This window comes from Lissotriton helveticus, chromosome 7, assembly GCF_964261635.1.
Source record: "Lissotriton helveticus chromosome 7, aLisHel1.1, whole genome shotgun sequence".
NCBI lineage: Eukaryota > Metazoa > Chordata > Amphibia > Caudata > Salamandridae > Lissotriton > Lissotriton helveticus.
Window position 1 is genome coordinate 1,311,192,045 of NC_136068.1, and position 24,449 is coordinate 1,311,216,493.

The 24,449-nt window shown below is 44.1% G+C and overlaps 1 protein-coding gene across 4 annotated transcripts in view; it reads right to left on the minus strand.

The window, feature by feature from the left end:
* Positions 1 to 24,449, minus strand: part of ST6GALNAC1 (ST6 N-acetylgalactosaminide alpha-2,6-sialyltransferase 1) — a 304,387-nt gene that overhangs the window by 95,304 nt on the left and 184,634 nt on the right. For all 4 annotated transcript variants that reach the window (XM_078654604.1, XM_078654603.1, XM_078654605.1 and 1 more), the window contains one exon: positions 22,265 to 22,433. In XM_078654604.1, the coding sequence (XP_078510730.1) occupies positions 22,265 to 22,433 (169 nt within the window). The remainder of the gene's footprint in view (positions 1 to 22,264; positions 22,434 to 24,449) is intronic.

Sequence of the window (24,449 nt, forward strand, 5' to 3'; positions counted from 1 at the left end):
TCTCATAAAAGAACCGAAAAAGAAATCAGAAGGTCAGAATTAAGTAGAGAATCCTTAGAACGAGCCCAAGAAAGGGAACTAATCGAGATAGGTGAACGAGTCAAAACTGAACAGTCAGATAGACAGAGGCATGCCCTCATTAAGGGTATGTATCCTCTTCTTGCCGAGGGCTTGCCAAAAGCGACCCTGGAGGCATCCAGTAATTTTCCGCCACCATTAGTTCCGACCAAGCTACGTCACAAACCGACCGCAGCTGATATTTTTATTTCGTCCTACTTGGACGACACGGTTCCAGAATATGCAAATCCTGTTCCGCCAGTCCCTGTAAATAATGTAAATCCTGCTCCTCCAGACACCGGAGTACCTGCCACGGTACCCCCGGTTCAGCCCACATTACAATTTCCTACTCTGCCAGCACGAAGAGTATCAGTCGACGATTCCAGCATAGGGGCCGCAGGAGGAGGTCCTCCGGGTACCCCGCCACCACACCAACGTAGCGGTGGCCGAGTTACATGAATGTGCGTTACAACGTACGCCCAAATTTAAGTCCGTTGCAGATATCCGACGAGCTCTTACTGAATGCCGCTATGATCCGGTTGCAGGTGATGATAGTACAGTAATATATTCCATCCGTGTAAGACGGGTGACCGGGTATTTAGACACCCTACCAGATATGAAAGGAGATCTAGACAGAATATATCGTTTCATCCGTACAGGGGATGATCCAGAAAGTATTGGTGAAGCCATGTCTCAAAGGAAAGCTGAGATCCAGCTCATGATATTAAAGTTTCTGATTAATTGTCTAATAAGAGAACAAGACTACCCGACTAAAGATCCGGCCGAAATGAGAATCCTGACAAGGTGGAGTGATAATATAGCCGAGGGTAAGCACAAGACTATCAGTAGTATAGAGAGTATGTACAAGAGAATTCGTAAGGAAATAATAAAGTTACATGAACAACGTAAAGCAGCACAAGTAAGCGAGAAAGAGAATGACTCTTCTACTGAAGAGGTAGAGGACGAGAATCCCGTCAGAATAGCGTATGTAGGAAAATCTAGATTTCCAGACCGACATTCACGTCTAGACTACAAGAAAACTGTTCCTCATCCAGCACCAGAACAAGGTTCTCTAGAACAAGTATTTCAAGCTACCGATCACATTTTGAAGTCACGAATCGGTTATAGTGAGTTAAGTACTATGCATGAACAAGAACTAGTCCGATCAGCAGTCCGATGGATTACTGATTCTACCACTTTTCCAGATGAAATAGTGGCACAAATGTTTCTGAAATTGCCCCCAGCCGAGCAACGACTGGTGGGTATGTATATGATCCAGCACCTCATTACTCTGTATGAGGGTCAACATTCTGATCCAGGTCCGTTACATGATGTCCTGAACGAGTTACTCCAGTATAGATGGAAAGGTTTAGGTACCGATTTAATTAGTGTCATTCTAGAACAGCGCCACAAATATAGAACGTTTTTGAACCCGCATTTTGTTCATGTCTCACCCCCAGAAAGTAAACCCTTTTACATAGATAGACAGAATCCGTTACGAGAAGTACACCCAGTTAGGACAACAGATGGTGAAATGCAACGAGTGTTTGTTTACACTCCGATTACAAAGATGGAACTCTTAGAGATGAAGAAATTAATTCCCTGTCATGACAAAGATCCAGCAGGGTTCCACCGAGAATTAAAAGACATGCTCCGTATGGGAGAATACACGTATCCAGATATAATTAAAATGTTAAAAGTCCTGTTGCCCGCAGGGGTATATGAAAAACTCAAGGAAAAAGAATGGGAGGTGGGAGAGAAAAAGATCGATTGGGCAGTCCTAGAAGCCGAAGACAAGATACGAGTACCAGGTACCGGTCTAGGAGAGAAATGTAAAGAATTACCAGAACTGTTAATACAAGTTTTGCCAAGATTATTAGCAACTAAAAAGGAAGACTGGGATGCAATCTCAGCCTGTAAACAGAAACAAGATGAAGACACTAGTGATTTTTATTCTAGATTTGAAAAATGTTTTATTATAAACAGTGGCCTCAAGACAAGTAGCGAGTCATACCCTCATCTTTTTGTTACTAAATTAGTCGAGAATTCGAGTCCACAAGTTAAGAATCGAGTTTTGAAAGTCGAAAGTACATGGCAAGCTAATACCCCGTCCCAGATGTTACAGATGCTTCAGTACCACCAGAATAGAATCAGAGAAGAACAAGATCACGAAAGAAAACGTATGAAAGACACGAAAATGAAAGTACTAGTTGCACAATCTGTTCCACAAGACAGTCAGAAGAGGGGTCCGAATCAAGCCAGTCATCCTACAGCTCCCGTTAAAGGGACATGCAATTATTGTAAACAGCCAGGTCATTATATAAACGAGTGTGCAGTTCTGAAACACAACATAGCTACTGGTAAGACTAAAGAAAGACCACGTCCGCCTAGACAAGAACAAGTTTCACAGACTTCTCAGCCACAGAATGCACAACAGACAGTTCCAGCACCGCAGCCTATTGCTGCAACACAGCATGTTACACAGCAGATGTACCAGTATGCACAGTCCGAGTATCCAGAGTATCAGCCATATTCATGAAACAGCCTAGAGAGGGAGGTAGGCTTGCCTCTCATCGAGATACCTGTAGATCAAGAGGGTCCCTATGTTCATAGTCAAGTATTAGGGAAAGACAGAAAGTTTTTGATTGATACAGGGGCAAGTAGGACCACCATCAGTCACGCCGAAGTTCCAGGGGCTCCGCTCTCAGGCTCAAGAAATGTTTCCCTTGGATTTTCAGGAAAGCCTATTGTAAACGAGATATCTAAGCCAGTTACTCTAGAAGTAGGTCCATTGTCCCGCACTACTGATCTGTTACTTACGAAGTCATGTCCAGAAAATTTGTTAGGTATTAAAACACTGAAAGAATTAGGTGCAGTTATTTGCTGCTCCCCAGAGGGAATACGACTGTTCCTACGTGACTTCAAGGGTCACTATGTATTACGAGATTTTGATCCAAGATTGTCCAATGTTCCGCAGCATTTATGGGCACAAGGTCCAACTGATGTTGGTTATATGCAAATCACACCCCATCGTGTGACTCTCAAGCCAGGTGTAGTGTTACCACGAATCAGACAGTACAGATTGCCACCTGAGGCTGTAGCAGCCTTATCCAAAATTATTGACGAGCTCATCGCTCAAGGAGTAGTTGTAGAAACTAACTCCAATGTATGTAATTCTCCGATCATTCCAGTCATGAAACGTACTGATCCAAATGCACCTCCAGTATATCGATTAGTAATTGACCTTCGAGAACTCAACAAATGTATTATTCCCCAGTACCCAGTTGTCCCAGATATCTCTTCCCTATTGACAGCCATTGATTCTGAAGCCTCATTTTTTTCAGTCATAGACCTCAAGAACGCATTTTTTAGTGTCCCCATTCATCCAGACAGCCAGTTCCTTTTCGGATTTTGTTTAAATGGAAGGAGCTATATGTTTACACGAGCTCCTCAAGGTTTCACAGAAAGTCCTAGTATTTACAGTCAAGCACTTAAGAGACAACTAGACAATATTCACATGCCAACTGACACTGCCCTGCTCCAGTATGTCGATGATCTACTGATCACAGCCCGTTCTGAACGTGCTTGCGAGCGAGCATCCCTTACAGTCTTGTATTTCCTTGCCGAGATGGGGCACAAGGTGTCCCCTTCGAAGCTTCAATTCTGTGTCCAGCAAGTGATCTATTTAGGCCACTTACTGTCCAAGAGGGGTAGGCAGTTGACACCTGACCGTATCCAGTTAATAGCGAGTCTTCCGCAGCCGAAGACACAGAAGGAGGTACGTGCTTTTATCGGCCTCACTTCTTACTGCAGACAATGGATTCCTCAGTATGCATTTCTAGCTAAGCCACTGATACAGTTAACGACACAGGAGGCAGTCGTATCGACTGTCCTCCCTTGGACATCTGAACATACACTTAGTTTTAATGAATTAAAGAAAGCTCTATGCCAAGCTCCAGTTCTAGCAACACCGAACTACAGTAAGCCTTTTACACTTTTCGTCACTGAACGTGAAGGTACAGCATTATCTGTTCTTACACAAGATCAAGCAGGACAGTACAAGCCCTGTGCTTATTTTTCGAGCACACTAGATCCTGTAGCCCAGGCTCTGCCTGCGTGCCTCAAGTCAGTTGCAGCCACAGCACTAGCTATCAGACAAAGTGATTCCATAGTATTAGGACATTCCTTGACAGTACAAGTTCCACACTCCGTGGAAGTTCTTTTAAACCGAACACAGACTCAGCACTTGACAATTGCACGTTTAACAGGTTATGAATTGACACTGTTCCAGCCACACATAGAAATCAGACGCTGCAACGTTCTAAATCCTGCAACACTGTTACCGTCAGTCAATTCAAATCCTGCCACACACGACTGTGTGGAAGTAGTTAACATTATGACAAAGCCAAGACAGGATCTGACAGATATTCCATTACCAGATCCAGACCTGACACTTTATGTGGATGGTTCATGTATGAGAACAAGTACAGGAGAACTAGTAGCCGCGTATGCAGTGACTACAGACACTGAAGTTATAGAAACACACAGTATTGACACCCTGTCTGCTCAAGCAGCAGAGCTAGTTGCTCTGACACAAGCCTGCATACACGCTAAGAACCTGAAAGTTAATGTTTACACAGATTCACGCTACGCATTTGGAGTTGTACACGACTTTGGAGTGCTCTGGCAGGAGAGAGGTTTCATGACTTCTCATGGAACCAAGATTCAGCATGGTCTCCTTATTCAGGCTCTGTTAGATGCCATACACTTACCGACATCTATTGCTATCATGAAATGCAAGGCACATACGAAAGTTACTGACATTATTTCTCAAGGTAATGATCTAGCAGATCGCACAGCCAAGCTTACAGCACAGACTCCAGACATTCCAGTTAATCCGACACAGACACCTACTCCAGATCCGACTACATGCATGACAGTTAAGGACCCTACTCAAGATGTCATAGATATCCAGTTACATGCTACTCCCGATGAAATCAAGAAATGGTCCGAACAAGGAGGGGTCCAGACAGATCAGGGATGGGTAACGAAGGGAAAAGCCACATGGTTTCTCCCCGACTCCATGGTTCAAGTCATTATCAATACCGCACATAGTCCAGCACATTTAGGAGAAAAAGCTATGTTAGACAGTATCCAGAACATTTGGTTCAACAAGCATTTACGAGCTGCAGCCAAGCAGAAAGTCTGTACCTGTATGATATGTTGCCAGTTTAATCCAGGTAAAAGTGTCCCGGTGGAACAAGGTGGTTTCCAGCCCCCTGACCACCCTTTTGAAGTCCTCCAGATGGATTATATTCAGATGGAGCGATGTCGAGGTTTCAAGTATGTCCTAGTAGTTGTATGCGCTTTGTCCAGATGGACAGAGGCATATCCAGTCCCAGATTACACAGCCGCGACCACTGCCAAGCAGTTGGTTCGTGAGTTCTTCCCCCGTTATGGACTCCCTAGAGTCGTATATTCTGATAACGGCCAGCCATTCTCATCCGAATTGATGAAACATGTTTCCCTTTTGTTAGGGTACCAGTGGAAATTCCATTGTGTACGCCATCCTGAAGCAGCTGGTCTAGTAGAGAGACATAATCAGACCCTGAAAATCCGTATTGCCAAGATTTGTAAAGAGAAAGGTGTGGACTGGCTAGTAGCTCTGCCAGTCGCTTTATTTTATATGCGCATGGTCGCACACTCCAGATCAGGTCTGTCCCCGTATGAAGTCGTATTCGGCCGCCCCCCTAACATGTGGGGTACACCTAGACCTCGAAGTATTACCGATGTTTCAAGTAATATGCTGACAGATTACCTAGCTTCCTTGATGTCTGCCCTCAACTCTTGTCGTTCACAGGTTGCTGCCGCATTTCCAGACAATACCGAGGTGGCACCGCATGACATCGTTCCCGGATGCATGGTTCTTGTCCGGAACTTTGATCGTTCAAGTCCGCTGGAGCCTCGCTGGAAGGAACCCCGACAGGTCCTCCTGGCCACCCGTACTGCCGTCAAGCTGGAAGGCAGGAAGGGCTGGGTCCACCTGTCACATGTGAAAAGATTTTTTGGATTGAAGCCTGTTTCAAAGAACATTTCCCAGGATTTGAAAGACTGCCCAAGTACTATTCTTAAGGACTGTCCCGCAAAAGACATTGCTACAAACCCTTCCCTGTTAGAGAAAACTCCGCAGCAGGAGTATAAGCTTAAACTAAGGTCTAGTAAAATAAGTCAACCAGTTTGATTGTCTAAGTCCTCCCCTAGGTGAAACGGTTAGACCGGTTTCTGACATGTATATAATAGACCCCCACAGAGAGAGAGTTAGTGAGAACTCTAGAAGTTGAACTATTATTTTATGTTTTCTGCTATATTTTAGCATTATGATTTCCTGCACCAGTTATGCATTTTATTTGTGTTTTTCAGTTTCTCATGTAAATAAGTCTGCTAATGTTACAGTAGAGCACACGTTTAGTGATCTGCCTCCCCATGAACTTTCTTATCGTCTTGCTATGCGTAATAACTCCTTTATCCGCATGTTACATTATTCACACCAGACCAGCAATGCCACAAATTGTTGGGTGTGTGGTCGACTCCCCCCTTTCCAGACACCGAAGGGAGTTCTGCCACTCTTTCCTTATCCATTTTCACATAATGGTTCGTGTGGAGCATGGTCCACGTTAACGTCATCCTCAACAGATATGTCTTTTCTTAACAGTACATGTTTTCCAGACAAGCAAGGTCTTCCCCACAGAACAGGGTTAGATCTAGAAAATGAAGTTTATAATTTAGGTAATTATTCTTCGAATTTTATGGTCCTGAATGTTCAGTCTGATACTACTCCAGACTTACCTGCTATGTCAGTACTACCAGTTAAAGGCGAATTATGTGTCCGAAAGAATGGTTCCGTACATGTAGGCCATAGTGATTGTACTACTATCGTCAAGTATAGTGACAGTGGGAAATCTATTTTCAAAGCTTCACGTCATTCTTATTTTATTTGTGGTCAGACCGCATATGTTCGTCTGCCCCTCGATTGGGAGGGAACCTGTTACATTGCCTTCCTACTGCCACCAGTTTTTCTAGCCCCACCTGACTACCATAGGAATTCCCACCTAGTACATACTAGACACAAGAGAGACCTCCCGATTGTCGATTATACTGAAACTGCTCTAGAACAATATATAGATATCAATAAAGGTGTCTTCCCCTACTTAGGTACTGTCGTGAATAGTAAACTGATACGTAGATTAACCAGAACACTCGAAGCAGTAGTGATTGAGACTACTTCTGCTCTAGGTAATTTAACCGAAGAACAATCCTTTATGAGAATTGTCGTGCTCCAGAATCGTCTCGTCCTTGACGTCATACTGGCCGATAGGGGCGGGGCCTGTAGAGTCATCGGATCTAGTTGCTGCATTTTCATTCCTAATAACGCGCCGTCTGTTTATTCAGCTATAACCAGACTCCATAAAATTGCCCATATGTTACACCAAGATCCAGGCACCTGGACATGGTCCGGTTGGTTCTGGAATATAATTTCCACCTGGGGATGGAAAGTATTGTCATTTCTGGGTATTGCAGTAGCGATCATATTCAGTTGCTGCCTCTGTATACAATGTGGCCCTGCGATTTGCGGCATTTGTGCTACCTCTTGTATTCCTAGTCCCAAGTCCCGTTCTAAATCCCGTTCCAAGAAAATTCGAGACGAGCAAATGATACTGTATGAAATGATAGATGGTATCATGAATATTGATGTTTCCTGATGGAAACGTAGTGACAAGGAGGGAATGTGGAAAAGTAAATTTTGCCATGTTCTGTGTCCCTACGTGTCCTCCATCTTATGTTATGTGTGCATGATTAAATATGCATATGTATCCCCCATGTTTGATTAAAGACGCAATTACAGTTGTGTCCATCTCTAGTATGCCAGTTTCCAGTTCTCGTGAAAGCTACGAGTATCAGGCCTATGTAAAGTTACGTTGCCACGTTTCTCAGTGTGCACGTTATTTCATTGTAAAGTCCCCGTTTCTAGGCCTCAAAAGGGCCCGGACACCAGATTCAGCTTCTGTCTCCTGAACCCTCGCTGAGGAGCGATACAGCCCCCACCTGTATCCTCGACCCTTCACTTACTTCCTGCCTCGCAGTGCCCGGCTCAGCCTGGCTCTGCCTCTGAGTCTGCCAAGAGTATGTTATGATTCTAGTTATCAGTCCAGCCCTCCTTCTCTGCATTCCTAAGCTACTGAATCGCATCAATAGTTTCCGTCATTGTCTAGCCTTTACGTCTCCATGTAAGAGAAATATTGCATTTAATGGTCATTTAATATTCTTCATCACGCACTACATGTAGAATAATGCATGCTCCAGTCTTAGAGTCTGTTAGCCTTTCCCCTCCTGACTCTTAGTTTATATCAACATGTTCTCTAAACATCAGATACTAGATACTGTTTAGGTACATGTCGCCCTGACTCTCCAGACTTCAGTCTCTGCTCCTAGCACAGAGTTCATAGCCCCCACCTTCTCCTAGTAACACGTCATTGTCAGTTTACGCGCACCATTAGGTTAGAGGTCCCGGCTCCTTAGGTAGCCCCCTCCATGTTTCCGCCCCATTTATGACATATTCTGTTACGTTTACATCACATGTCTATGTACACGCCTCTTGTTACACCTACTTTCACCCTTATCTTTCGCGACTGCTATTGACCACACCCACTGCTCCGCCTACTGTATTCATTGTAATGCAACTGTTTTAATATATATACTTGTGTACTGCTATTAAATGTTACCCATTCCCTTACGCCGATCCTGATCCTGCCCCCGGCAGCGCTGCCATCCCATTCCTGTGCAGGTTGTCCTGTTCCTGTCCTTTATGCTGTATTAAACCTGCAAACTCCTACTACCTCGAATCTTGACTCTTATTTATTGAGCTATCTGTTATTACTATGTCCAGTAAAACCTAGATCCGGTATTATTTATTTATATACCACAGTACAGTGCTCATCATGAACTCATGTATTTGAAGGGGCTCTCATATGTCATTATGAAGAAAATGGAGACAAAGTGAAATTAGACAATTGTCTAGGATCACACAATTTGGTGAAGTAGGGAAGCCCGGTTTGATCTCATGTTTTCTGGTTTGACATTGTACAATTATATTTCATTCCAATTCAATAATCAAGTGACTTCCTTTTTACACTTGAATCTCTGAAGCTAGTGATAGGGCCCATCTTAACCCCTCTCCTCACAAAGCCACACCCACCATGCAGGCATCAATGCTACCCACGGGCACACCACAGACCACACTTTGCGACCCCTAGGAAAATGTTTGCGAGTACCCATGGTTCAGAGGATTGCCCCATTAATTCTATTCTGCAGTTTCATGATAACTCTGGATTTAATGTTTCCCTATTGCAAGAAAGGACTCGAGATTCCCGACATTTGCAGTAGAGGTTCATCATGGGCAGTTTATGTCCTCTGTCTCTGTATAAAAATCAGATCCCAGGGTATGCACCAAAATAATTGCTCCAGTTGTTGCTCATTTTTATTTACAGGGAGCCCTGTTTACCCATTCGTCTGTGACTGGCTTCCTCATGGGCCTTCCATTCAGGAGACCTTGCTCATTTTGGACCACACAAAGAAAGTGTTGAACAGGTGGTGCTTGTTTTCAATTTCCGAAGTTCAGCTTAAGCCCTCCCAGGAGATCAGGTTTATAGGAGCCATATTCAGGACAGGTGAATTTTTCTTCCCCATAACCGGCTCACAAGTATACAAAGCCTAATCATGGCGCTCCTCTATAGCACAGAGATCCTGACTCGGTTGTGCCTGGAGGTACAGGGGCATCTGGTGACATGTGTGTTCACAGTTCCCTGGGTGCATCTACATCTATGTCCTTTCCCAAAAGAATCGCTCCTTTGACCACTTGGTTTCTCTCTCTGGTCAGGTCAAATCGGAGCTGGAGTGGTGGGTGGAAACTCGCAACCTTATCAAGGGTATGCAGATGCAATGGAGCAAACCCTGGTCTTAACCATGGATTCCAGAAAGATCGGTTGGGGAGCCACAGGTCCCGGTCAGGCGTATCAGCAGAAATGATTGTGGTGGGAGTGGACAAGGTCATCGAATTGGAGGGAACTTGTGGCGATCTACGAAGCTCTCATGCATTTATCGGATCTCATCAGGCAGAAGAATGAGCTGGTCGGATCAGATAATCTCCATTGCCTACATAAACCATCAGGGAAGCACCATATCCATGACTTTAAATTAAGCGGTGACATAGATTGGTCTCTGGGCAGAATCCAATCTTCTGAGTTTAACAGCATTTCACATCAGGGGTCTAGACAAACTCAGGCAGATCATCTGAGCAGGTCATTCCCTTTATCAATGAAACTGTCATTGAATCACAGGATCTTTCCCCAATTCTGCAGTTAGTTCAGCCATGCATTTAGGGATCTGTTTGCTTCAAGGAATTATTCGAAGTTTCAGATATTTTGTTCAAGGTCCTAGGAGGAGGGATCTTGGAGCACAGACGCTCTCCTGGAGAAGTGGCCCTAGAAGTTAACAGTGCTTTCCCTACATTTCCTTTGTTCACAGGAACATTGGCAAAAATTTAGCGAAGTGGAGCAGAGGTGATCCTGATAGTCCCATTTGGGCTGAGAAGATCTTGCTTCCCTCTTCTACAGACTGGCAACTTGTACTTCCTGGAGTCTCCGGTCAACTTCATCTACCTTTGAGACTTCTTGCCCTCCCCATCTATATGTCACTCTCTCAGCTTGGAGTTTGAGAGTATGAACCTTTTAAGCAAGAGTCTCTCTGCAGCTCTGGTTGAGACCATTCAGTGTTCACAGCAGCCTTTGACTCTTAAAGTCTACACTAGGCATTGGGATATTTTTCACAGATGGTTTTCTCAGCATGATCTCTTGACTTCTTCCTGCCCTTCTTCTTCAGTCTTGCAGTTTTTAGTGGAATGCCATCAGCGTAATCTTTCTCTCTCTCTACTCTAAGGTCTCACAGGTTCTCTAGCAAGGCATTTACATAGTTTTCTGAACCTCCAGATGAAATTGAGACTCTGATTAACAGTCTTTAAGAGTTTCTCTATTTCAAGACCAATTGAGAAGTCCTCTCCCAAAGGATTTGCCCTCTGTTCTCAAGTCCTTACAAACACGTCCTTTTGAACCTTTAGAGAAAATTAGTTTGACATTTCTCTTCTATAAAGTTCTTTTTTCTGGTGGCTATCACTTCTGCACAAAGGATTGATGGACTTTCTGCTTTATTCTGTCATCCTCCTTTTCTCAGATTTTTTGAGGATTGGGTTATCCTTCGTCCTTATCTTTCTCTTCTAAGGCTAACTCTTACTTTCATGTTTCTGAAGAGGTGATTCTCTGTTCTTTCTTTCCCTCTCTTTCCTTGGTGGAGGTAAAGGCTCTTTATTCCATGGTCTTTAGATTCTACTTTCATGAGAGATTACAGACTGAATAAGGTTCCGGACTGTACTAAAAATTCTAATGTGGGCGTGTTAAGTTCAGTTCTGGAATGAGTTGCTTGGCTTACCCATTATTATTTTCACAGATTTAGTGTGCATTAAATCATGGGGTGTGCATACTTTGATTTGTAGTGTGTTTTTATCAAAGGCTTGTAATTTGGAAAGTGATATAATGACTTGGACAAGGGACATGCTATTGCTTACCGGTAATCTTCATTACTCTTAGTCCTACTAGTCCTCATCACAGACATTACGACCACTCTGACCATCCCTCCAAGCTCAGATTTTGCTTGCATATTTCAGGAGGATTCTGATTAAGCCATGCCTAATACAGCACCCAGGAGGGTGGGTTGGACTTACTAGAATTATCCTGTGTTTCTCTCTGTCCAGAGGATGGAGTCGACCTCTTGATACAATGAATGTACCAAGGATGAGTAGGACTAAGAATAATGATATTATTGGCAAGTAATCTGGGCTTTGGCTGCCTCATGGTTGCTGGAGGGGGCTAATCATGGCAACACACTCAGGTACTCTTTCCGCCTTCCAGTCTGGTATTCCATCTCCTGGTAATGTGTCTTTTTATTTCTCACTGCAAGCGTAGGGTGGGATCGGACTAGCTGCCATGTGGTTGGTGATGAATTGATTTAACATTCAAGTTCCACAACAATTGCTTCCCTAGGGCTTTAAGTAGGATGAGAAAGTAGAAGGTCTCGAAAAGGGATGTCTGCTTTGTAAATAAGGGCGTGGGTACCATATGTAAACTACATTTTTGTGATCCCTACAATGTGGCCCCAACCTTTGTTTTGGTGCAAGATTAAGTAAAATATGTCAAATATAAACAAGAACTGAATAGCTGACGCAGATTTTGTACATTGATTGTTCAAAAATCTGTTAGTGTTATCTACTAGTAAAGTCAAACGCCTGAAGGGAAACCGGGAGCCTTGAAAACAGATGTGGCATTCACTCTTCCCTGCCGTGTGGAGGACACCTGAGGACCCGTCCTGCCTGGACTTGCTGTGCTTTTGCCGGGGTGGAGACTCGGCTGTGAGGGTGCGGGACTGCGAGTCCCAGAGGTCCGTGCGCGGAGTCCACCAGGCGCACCTGTGACTCTTCCCGCCCCCAGCCTTCCCTGTGCTTAACTACGGCTCGCGGCCCCCGCTCCGCGGGTGCTGCTCGTAGCCGTTTTTGAGGCATTCACTCTTCCCTGCCGTGTGGAGGACACCTGAGAACCCGTCCTGCTTGTACTTGCTGTGCTTTTGCCGGGGTGGAGACTCGGCTGTGAGGGTGCGGGACTGCGAGTCCCAGAGGTCCGTGCGCGGAGTCCACCAGGCGCACCTGTGACTCTTCCCGCCCCCAGCCTTCCCTGTGCTTAACTACGGCTCACGGCCCCCGCTCCGCGGGAGCCGCTCGTAGCCGTTTTTGAGGCATTCACTCTTCCCTGCCGTGTGGAGGACACCTGAGGACCCGTCCTGCCTGGACTTGCTGTGCTTTTGCCGGGGTGGAGACTCGGCTGTGAGGGTGCGGGACTGCGAGTCCCAGAGGTCCGTGCGCGGAGTCCACCAGGCGCACCTGTGACTCTTCCCGCCCCCAGCCTCCCTTACATAAAAACACGCCATCCACCGCGTACGTGGGACACGCGCAGGACGGCGCCGGGCGAAGCCCGGGCCAAGGGCGGGCCCGTTGTAGCCCGTTAGAGACCGTTAAGGACCGGACTGGGCCATCCCTCTAAAAATTACCATCACCCAGGACTATCTTCCGAACTGCTCGTGCTTTTGCATCCGCCCTAATTAATACCAGGAACATTCACATTCTATCACTTACTGTCTCTATCTTAATTTTAACATTTCTTAAATTTTTTATTATGTCTACACAAGGAAGCAGAAGTAAAACTGCTGCAAAGGAAGGGCAACTCATAGGTCCTATAGATAGCTTCATCACCAGGGCTAACTCGCTAATAGATCAGAGCATTTCGCTCATGGAGCTCAGAGTATCCCAAGAACTAGCTAACGCAAAAAGATCCTACATGGGTCACCTGGCCAATGCAAGAACGCCGGATCACCGTAGGGATTCAAGACGGAGTGAAGGCGGGGGTCAAAGGCAGAGCTTACCTAATACAGTTGACCTATCGGTCTCACAGCTCTCTGAAACACAATTAACTTTAGATCTTGAAAAGACCCCAGATTTAGTGATCCAAACTACCCCTGAAGAGATAAGGCAGTCTAGAGGGAGGAAAGAGGGAGCAATAAGGAAAAAGAAACCTGGAGGCCCAACAAATCAAAAAAACTAAAAAACCCAATAAAGCTCCAATTAAGACAGCAGAGAAGCCCCCCTGTACCCCTTTGATAGGAGACCAGGATATTCACACGGTGATGATACATCATACACCACATGACACCCCGGCCCCTATTAGTGTAGAAACCGCAACCAACTCACCATTAAGAAAGGAGGCAGACGACAATTCCAACACCCAACTGCTACAAAAAATTGGAGATTTATTAAAGCAAATCTTCACACAATTAGAAGTTAGGCTGTCTAAGATAGAAAAAGTACTAGCCGAACTTTCAACCCTGATAAAACCCAACCCAAACCAGGGGGTACAAAAAGTCGGGGGAGGCAAGCATTCCTGCTCTACCCCCACTGCCCAAAATAAAAAATCGATTCTCCCAGGTGCAGTAGCCAAACCAAGCCAAACCATAGTGCCCAAAAATAAGATAACAGAGAAGCCATCAACCAATACTCCAAATACCACCACTAATACTAACCGGGAACATACCAACACAGGTCCAAAAACACCACCAACACAACTGAACAGAGGGTGGGATAGAGGACCGTCTGATGGAAGATTTTCTGTCAACCTCCCGCCAGAAGCGAGTCCCTTTGTTGTCGTAATGACTGGCATCCCAGAACTGACGGATCAAAATTCCGAACCAAATTGGTCATTAAAGAACAAGGGCCAACACTGGCTTAGTACGAACCGGCCACTTCCGCCCTATTGCTCAACCAAGATTCTGATGGTTAGAAGGGCTCCTTGGGTAGGGCATGGCAGGAAATCAATACAGGGTGACTGCGTCTTAATTACCTTTGAAGATCCCAGACTGGTTGACCATATCTGTTCGTGGGAACACCCAAGTTTAACTGGTGGTATAGGAACAAAGCGCCTTTCCTTCTTTTACCCCCCCAGACACCGTGATGGTTTCCATTACGATGGATCCTGGCATACAGTGGGCCCTCGATATCGGGGTAGAGAGAGGGTAGAGTGGGGAGGACAACATCAGAGAGGTCCCTATAGAGAGCCACCGTGTTGGGAGGGCTGGAACGGAATCCCAACGATTAATAGATACAGTGGTCTAGAGTCAGTCGATTGACCATCACTGGCAGAAGACCATCCGAGGCCAAAGTCAGTGGAGCCGGACCTTACCTCTGAACCTCATATTGGAGATGTTCCCAATGGGGACGCCCAAGTGTTGGGCGTCGTTTTTTGGAACATCGCCGGTCTTCGCTCCAAGATTGAAGATGGGAGTGCCATGAGCTTCCTAGGTAGACAACAAATTGTCTGCCTTCAGGAGACATGGTCACTGACGGAACTTCACCTCCTGGGATTTAGGACGTATTTCTCCCCAGCATTGACAGGGACCATGGGCAGGCCTAAGGGGGGATTAAATATCTATATAGCAAACACTATCCAGCAAATAAAAATAACTATCGTTGAACTGGATGCTAATTTTCAGCTTCTCTCCCTTTCCTTACCCAAAAATGAGACAGTTCTCCTCATTCATTTTTATAACAACTTTGAGGAAGGAGAGTTTCTGAGGGTGGTATCTAACCTTAATGAGAAACTCTCTAATTTTAGACAGGCTAAAGGAGGCAAAGATGCTGTTTTCTTCTTATTGGGGGGGGGGGAACTTTAATCTACATCCTTGCCCCCATCTCGGAAAAAACTGCGCTGGGATGGCGACTGAGAAGGGTAACCCCCTTACCCATTTCCGTCATACCAAACTGGGTACTGTGATGAACGACCTGCTATCAGATCTGGACCTCCAAATAGTCAATAGCCTGAACGGTAACATCAACCAGCTAGAGCCAACATATGTGGGGAGGGGACACCACTCAACAGTCGATTATATCCTATTATCGGATGGACTGTTGAATAGAGCCAAGCACTTCGAGGTTCTACCTGACACTCTAAGTGACCATTCGGCCCTTAGGTTAGAATTGAATCTAATCCATCAACAATCCCTTACCCTAACGATAGTAAAAGCTCTGAGCCAAAATAAACTGCACATGGGTCAGCTAAACGGGTACACATTAAAATGGGGGAAGATAAATCCTGGCCAAATTACCGAAGAGCTGATTAAATCCGTCTATCCCCACATTATAAAATGCCTAGATCAAACTGTGATAGAGGAGGACGTTTTAAGCAATTTCTCCATAATCTTAGACAAAATCAAGAGCCTTCTCACAGCAAAGCCAAAAGCTCAAACCTCAAATAAGAAAGGTTGGTCTAACCATGACTGCACACTGGCTCATTCTAAATTAAAAGTGGCCCTGAATAACGATGATAGAGATCCTCAGTTAATTGCCACACTTAGAAAATAATATCTGTCTGCACGGAATCAGAGAAAGGCCGAATTAAAACAGGCTTTGTGGGACGAACTACACAAAAGTGCCCTTGATAAAAATAGCGAGGCCTTTTGGAGAGTAGTAAGGTCCCCATTTCTGGCTGATGATAACATCCCTAAAATCGAAGTCGCTATAGAAGAAGGTGTTTGGGTATCCCATTTTTCAAAAATCTTCCAAAAAAGGAAAACACACATAGAAAGTGATGATGAAACTTACGCAGCTGCGGTGTACCCCATTTCCATAGAGTTTGATATCTCCAAGGTCCTCCTCGCTCTAAAATTAAGTAAAAATGGAAAAGCTCCAGGGCCTGACGGTGTCCCAGTGGACATTTTTAAACACAACGTAGATCTCTGGGCCCCTATACTTACCAGGGTATGTACGGCAGCCGCAAAAAAGGGGCTTTTGGAGTCCTGGACCAAGTCCGTCATGGTCCCGATCTTCAAAAAGGGAGACCGCCAGGACCCCACTTGCTACCGCCCTATTTCACTGCTGGACTCGCTGGGCAAGGTAGCTGGCAGGGTCGTCCTTGAGCGACTCCAGCAGTGGGCGGAGGAAAGGGGTGTCCTGTCCGATTTACAACTCGGTTTCCGGGAAGGCTTCGGGACAGTAGAACAGGCCTTAAATCTATCTATGATTATGGGAAAATATATTCACGCAAAACAGGACAGACTCTACATGGTGTATGTGGACCTGTCCGCAGCTTTTGATTGCGTCTCCCACACAAAGCTCTGGTCTGTACTGACACAAATGGGAGTGGATCCCCCACTTTTAGATTTCCTGAGGGAATTATACTCCAAGGCTTCCGCGAGAGTCTGTTTTAGTGCGAAGGGCGAGTTGTCGGCATCTTTTGGAGTAGAGCGTGGAGTCAGGCAAGGATGCGTCCTGGCACCCTTCTTATTCTCCCTCTATACAAACAGCTTGGAGGTGGAGCTTTTGAGGGGGGCCCAGTACCTCCCACAAGTAAAACAACGCCCGATTCCCGCTCTGCTCTATGCAGACGATGCTGTCGTACTGGCACGGACCCCGCGTGAATTACAGAAGGCACTTTCCAGGTACTCGGCCTTCATGGGCAGTCTTGACCTCCACATTAACATTAAGAAGACCTTTGTAATGGTGGCAGGTACAGGGAGAAAACGGCCCAAGGACATATTGCTCAATAATCAAAAATTAGAAGTGACGGCCCAGTACCCCTATTTAGGCATCACAATAGATAGAAACTGACCTGGAAAGCGGCAGTCGAGGCTAGGAAGCAGTTTCAAGAGAGCTATAGCAGCCCAGATGTCCTTTTCACAAAAACTGGGCAAACGGTCGCCTGTGGAATTACTGAAAATCTACAGTGCTAAATGCCAGACAATTGCACTGTATGGGGCCGGCGTCTGGGAGCACGCGGATGTTAGTGCTTTACAGGTTGCAGAAAATTCATTCCTAAGATTTCTCCTTGCAGCACCAAGACGATCTTCAACATACGCGTGCCACACAGAATTAGGCATACCACACATAGAGGACCTGGCAAAAATCCAACCGTTGCTATTATGGCGGCGTATCTGGACCTCTGATAAAAACACGTTAACCAAGGGGATCGTGGCTGACTCAATGGCACTAGATCATTCAGTAAAAATAAGATGGCTTGCCTATATTAGAAATTTTCTCACAGACCTAGGCCTAGAGACATTTTACATCACACAGGCAAAGATCAGTGAGATATCTAAGAAAGATCTGAAAGCAATGGCCTTGAGCCACTTAGATAGCTTAAGGCTTGCCAGCGAAATAGGGAAAGCCTCTGTCCATCACGCAATTATGGTCCAGACTACCATTACCATCCAGCCTTATCTAACGCTGGAAATTGGCATTTTCGATCGACTTCTACTAACCAGATTCAGACTGAACCTTTTCCATCGGCTAGTAGCTTTTCCCATGACGAATGCTTGGGAGCCCATTCTAGGCCTTTGTCCCTGTGATGATAAATCAGGGCAGTCCACCATACATACTGTCCTGTTCTGCAAATTTTATCATGATCATCGTAAATTTTGGCTGCTACCATTGTTAAAATCTTGGGGTGTTAGACAGTGTCATCCCACCATGTTGCGCCTCCAGTTTTTAGAGTCTGAAACCACCTGTTATCACGTTGTTAACTTTTTGAAATGTATTTTTAAACACAGAAAAAACTTATAAGTAACACCCCCGAAACAAAGAATAATGATCTAAATGAAACGTGAAGTGATATTCTTTTTAACTATGTCTTTTTAGTTTTATTGTACTACTGATTTTCTGCTTATTATTGTAATAATATGTACAATACTGCTTTTATGGATTTCTATTTTGAAATACCGAATAAAGAAATGTAATAATAATAGTAAAGTCAAGGACATGAATAGACCAACAGTGACCCGTTTAGATATCTGTTTTTGATTACTAGCGGGTTGGAGACCGGGAGGGACCTGCCCACTGAATTGCATGGCTTCTCTCTTGCTAGTTTGCTATGCATTTATAGCAATTTGCTTTGTTTTCTGTCAGGAAGGGCAGAGTGGCTATTTTAAATATTGACTTGCTGTTCGTGTGATCAAGCTCAAATATTTTCTCCAGACACTTTGCTGTCCTGAATTTTATGAACTTCAGAAATCTTTGAGTGCAAAATGGTAAACTTTCCACTCCTTCGCACTAGTTCATTGCCCCTTGGGATGGCAGGAAGAGGAGGATGACTTCATACTGGCAGTGGTTGTTGTAAGAGCTGATCACATGACTAAGCAAAGAAATCAGATCACCTACCCTGATCTTGAAACTACTCCGTTGACACCCCTTAGGATCTAGCAGCACATTCACAAGGCATTGCACTCAGACATTCCAAAATACCAGCAAGAACATCTACACACATCTTGACCTCAAAATATACCAAGAGGAAATTAGAGACTGATTCTGTAAATTCAAGTATCAGATAAGACCAAAACAGCGAGTCAGACCTTCTCTTGTCTAGCCCCTTTACTCTGGAACCACATTTCTAAAGACATAAGAACAATCCTTGACATCAACACCTTGCACAAATACCTCAAAAAGAACTTTTATAGACTCTATCCACTGTAGCTATACCCCGTTTAGACTAACAAGATTTTGTGATAATTGTATATAGTTAATGATATTTGAATGTTATCTATTGTTATTCTGTAACCATACTTGCTATGTGTAAAATGCCCTATTGCCCCATGGGCTAGCTCGGAGGTCTGTTAATACCTGAAACAAAAAAAAATTGTATCAAATAGGCTACACTCTTCTTGCTGCCTTCATGCTCAGTAGCCGCCCAGTTTTCTTTGCCTTTTGATTTTTAGGTCTCGCCTAGGCAGCGCTTGTGCTGTCTCTTTGAGATATGCTGTATTCAGGATATGGACATACAGATCTGCCCACTTTCCGCCCATCTTTTTAATTGGCACCTGTCCCTGTCCTTTGCAAATGGTGGCTTTTCATTGGTCAAGAGGCTTACTAATCCCTCCTTAGTATCACTGTGTCTCTTCTTGTAACCTCCTATGAGGACATCCCCTGTTACTCCCTAGGTTTTAATTACAGCCTCAGAGCACTATTTTCTTAAAGCGCTTTAGGAAGTACACATGATTGGTCCTAAGCAAGGCTGGCAGTCGTTACTTTACTCACTAGCACATCTCACATTTATATGAGACCTTCTATAAATTTCCCTTCATCAGCTCCACACAGAATACAACCTAATCCGGAATTAATATAATAATAATGTTGTCACTTTTCAAAGCTACTAATTGTATATATGGACATAGTTATTTTAATGTGCTCGTGGTACTTTCTTGCTGGTGGCCAGTGGGGCTGGGCGATGCTCTGGCTCCCAAAAGTGAGGACAAAAACCTGGGCATCCGCCTGGACCAGAAACTGATAATGGAGCATGCCGCAACTACCGCTGGCGCCTGCTTCCATGTGTTAAGCCTCCTTCGTACCGTATTTCCCTTCCTCCCTCTGACTACTTGGAAAACCCTCATCCAGGCACTGGTGCTAAGCTGCCTGGACTACTGCAAGGCTCTGCTGATCTCAGCTAACATAGCTTCACAGAACAGATTGCAAGTAGTTCAGAACAGAGCGGCTCGCCTGGTCTCAATGCTCCCCCCCCCGAACTGCCTCCCTCTCTCTCTTGCATCAACTGCATTGGCTTCCAGTGCGGAAGCGCATGAGATTCAAGATCTGCTGCATTGTGCACAATTCCTTGAATGGCAAAGGTCCCACCTACCTGGCAGAAACATTTACTAAATATCTGCCATCCAGGTCTCTTTGCTAAGGGACCAAGTCTCTACTCCTTGTTCCACGTTGCAATAAATCGCACCTAGGTGATAAAGCCTTCTTCCACATAGCCCCCTTCTACTGGAATCAACTCCCCACCCATCTGCGGCAATGCCCGGATCACTTACAGTTCAAAAGGCTCCTCAAAACTACTGTTTTAATATGTTCCCCTTCTCTGACCGGTAGCAGCAGTTCCATAGCGCGGAGATACCCCTTTGGGGATGATTCGGGTGCTTTATAAACCAATAAATATCAAATATCTGCAAGGGCCATCAAGTTTTATTATCATATTTTAGGAAGTACTATTCCTAGTGGCCCCTGCCAGTGGCGTGTCCTATTAAAAAAACAATTCATTCCAGTACACACAATTGTCTAAACTTGGGCATCCTGGCAATTTAAGCCCCACAATGCATTTCATATGCCTTTGCTGTCTTTGCCCACAGACATGAATGTTCTTCAAACCACTGTGCCTAGCTTATAAAAGTATATAAGGCTCAGCAATCAGTTATCTTCAGAATTTTTTTTATTAATTGCTACCAACCATACTGTCCACTGCCCTCCAATCTTAACAGACCTGGTTGGTGGACCATGCTCCTCGAAAGGCCTCCCTCTAAACATCATATGACCTCTAACTTTATGTGCTTCCGAAAGTACCTGAAAAACACCCGCCGCCGCGCATACATCACTGGCGTAGGTCTGGGGCAAGGATATTAATCCATCCCCTCCTCAATCTGAAGCATTGTTATAAAACAAAGTGATGGCACTCCTCCACCCACACATTATCAAAATCCAGGTTGACATACTAGCTTAAATAACTTTCAATATGTTTAACAAAGAAAGGACAGTTTTCCCCAAAAATATAAAATCCTACTGGATTGTGACAGGAGGACAGGGTAGGGCCATCACAAGGGGATGAAGTATGCCAGTTGGATTGGTAAGTGAAAAGAAATTATTTTTGTGGTGAAAAAGTGCTTTAACACTGCAAAGTAACCTGGCAGCAAATAGCAGCTGCCAATCCCGCCTCAAAAAAATTAAGAACCATTTTGGCAGGGAATGAGGCAACAACGGTTGAAGTTTTGGAAATGGGGAGTCAACGGGGGTGAGAGAGTAAAGGAGGCAATTTAGACCGGGAGATCTTTGAAAAATATTAAAGCCAGGAGTGGGTATGGAAAGCAATAGATGACCTTGGGGAGAGGGATGAAGGAGCAATATGGAGTGGAGGGGAGTAGTATTCAAGGGAGAGAGCTACAAAACACATGCTCGCTCATGGAGTGCTAAACGAAAAAGAGAAAATCAGTTTCCTGAAAGGGAGCATTGAAAGAATACAATCAATCTGATAACATACATGGCAAACAGGCTATGGTACAGGGAAGGGACAAACACAAGAATAGGATGGAAAGCTATCGAATAAAAAGCAAGAAAATGATAGCGACAAGAAAGCCAGCCAAGAGTATGCAATGGGTGGGCTGTAAGCCCTTGTAAATTTTTTGTATTTTCTAGAAGAGCCCTGCGCGTACAGACGTCTAAAAGCTGTCGGGTAATAGAGACCTAAGAAGAAAAGTACAGCCTCTGTGAGACATTTACTTTTTTTAGGGGCCTTAAAGTATGCATTTTAGGAACTCCAAAATGTCTGCACTCTGATGTCGTATGAGGTCACGTGCAGTGGGTTGGGTAGGTTTAAAGAGGATTAAAGATGCATTGCCCCTTTAAATGTGAAGCGTTGAACTTTGCATTATTTTTACAGCATATTCTTAGTGTGCCACCCAAAAAATATAAAACGTGTGTATATTAGACCAAGTACATCTCTTAAGCCTGTATTTCATACAATACCCGTATAGTTCAACCCCATCCACCCGTATGGAGGGTTAAAATGCTCCAGTCGTCTCCATTCACTGTCACTGAAAAGTCTGTGGTCCATGAAGACGGAGATCTTCGGCAGGAAGCGCTCTTTCAGCCAATCAGTGTGGGATGCCTTAATCTTCAAAGAATCCGGACAAGTCTGACAATACAAGATGAGAACAACTGATATGAAAGAAGAAAAGCAATGTACTGCAGTTGTTTTTCTTTTACCACCCCTTGCCCCACATATCCTTGTACAACCCATTGTACCAGAGGACACACATTTTCAGGCAGGTTTTCTTTCACTAACCGCCTAAGTTGTCTGTGTTGTAGCGGAGCAGTGTAATTTTGGCTTCACCTTTGCCCTTTACAAATATATGCACTTAGAACATGTACTTTGTGTGTTCTAACGATATTACTGTAAAGTGTTGCACTTGAAATCACTATTGAAGTGCATTCACTGCAAGTTTAGAGAATTCCTTTATATTGTGTGTCCTAAGTTTATAAAAATGATATACTCCTTAGAGACTTGATGAAACCATTCTCAGACTATTAAAATGTAATTACTTTAGAAACAAAAATAGATTTATGTAACATGTACACAAATGTTTCATATCTGTATTTATATTGTAGTTCTTAGTCACATTTATGTAAATATCAACAAGAGAGTGAGGAAAAACCAAGTTGAGCTAGTTCATTTGCAGTTCTAAACATGTATAATCAAGAAGAACTGGCTCATAGTTAAAGCCTGTAGTTTGTGTTTAGGAAACCGATAGGTGTCTTAAGAAAACCCTCACCCACCAACCTAGTTAGTGGCATGCTTCATCATCGGGTCCTACCCAAGGTGTGCTTCAGCGCCGAACTACAACGGAGCGTTTTTTTTTTGTTGTGTTGTGATTGGTACAGTGATTAGTGATGTTAAAACTATCTATTGGGTCCCTTTCAGATAGTGGAAGTAGTTTTAATAGTGGGGCCCTGTGACAGGGTTAGAAAAGGTTGGTTGATACGTGTAGAGTTTTATGTTTTGTCTCCAGAATCCTAAATATGGGTCTACTTGTTTCAAATGACGGTAGCGCTATTCCTGCAGGGAACAACGTCCTCATTAAGCACTCAAAAATAATGTTCCTTAGGACAGTCTTTTGTTCCTTTCAATAAAGTTTTATTCAAAAAGTTCAATTTTTTAGTAAATCATAAATTCATACATACATACGTAACCACAGTTCAGAACTGAAATGGTTGAAGCGTAACAAAATCGTGAATTCGATTGAAAAACTTACGTACTGATGTCAATAAACAGCACAAATCTTGAAGAGTGCTTTTGAAATTAGTCGAATCGTTTTCATAAAGCATAAGTAAGACGGAGTGTTGGGTTGCGGTATGTAAACAAGTATAGCACACACATAGCGTGTTGCTTGTAGTCGCCCATCGTTTTACCTAAAGAAGCTTACCGTAAGAACAACGGATTTCAAAGTGAAGGTACCGCCGGTATCCTGAAAGGTCCCGAGCGACGGTGAGGACGCGGGTAAAAAGGAACCCGCGGAACTGCCATATTTATCCCGGAAGTTCCTGTCAACAAATGTGTGTGCTATATTTGTTTACATACAACAACCCAACACTCCGTCTTACTTATGTTTTAGTAAAATGTTTCGACTAATTTCAAAAGCACTCTTCAAGCTTCGTGCTGTTTATTGACATCGGTACGTAAGTTTTTCAATCGAATTTACGATTTTGTAACGCTTCAACCATTTCAGTTCTGAACTGTGGTTACGTATGTGGTTATTCACATTTTTTTTACGGCTACTATTGAAACTCCATTAGCCGACGTGACGTGCTACAATCCAGGTATTATAATCAATGTACCGCTTGTTTCACACAATTAACCCACAGTAATGTATTAAGCTTGACCGTGCCACATGACTGGTCCAATCATTAATATGTCCTTCACGCCCACCTTTATGTTGATTTTTCTCATGGGTCTACAGAGATTGTGCTTGAATTGTACGTATTTTATCAGGAAGGGATCTAAGAGAGAGACTTGATTTAAAATGATTCAAAATAATTTGTTTTGCATACACTTGTTCAAATGATCGTATTACAGTTGTGCTTTGTCCTCAACAGAATACTATGCCCCTGAAGAAGGGCACATTGCCCGAAATGCATTGGGCGCTTGATTTTG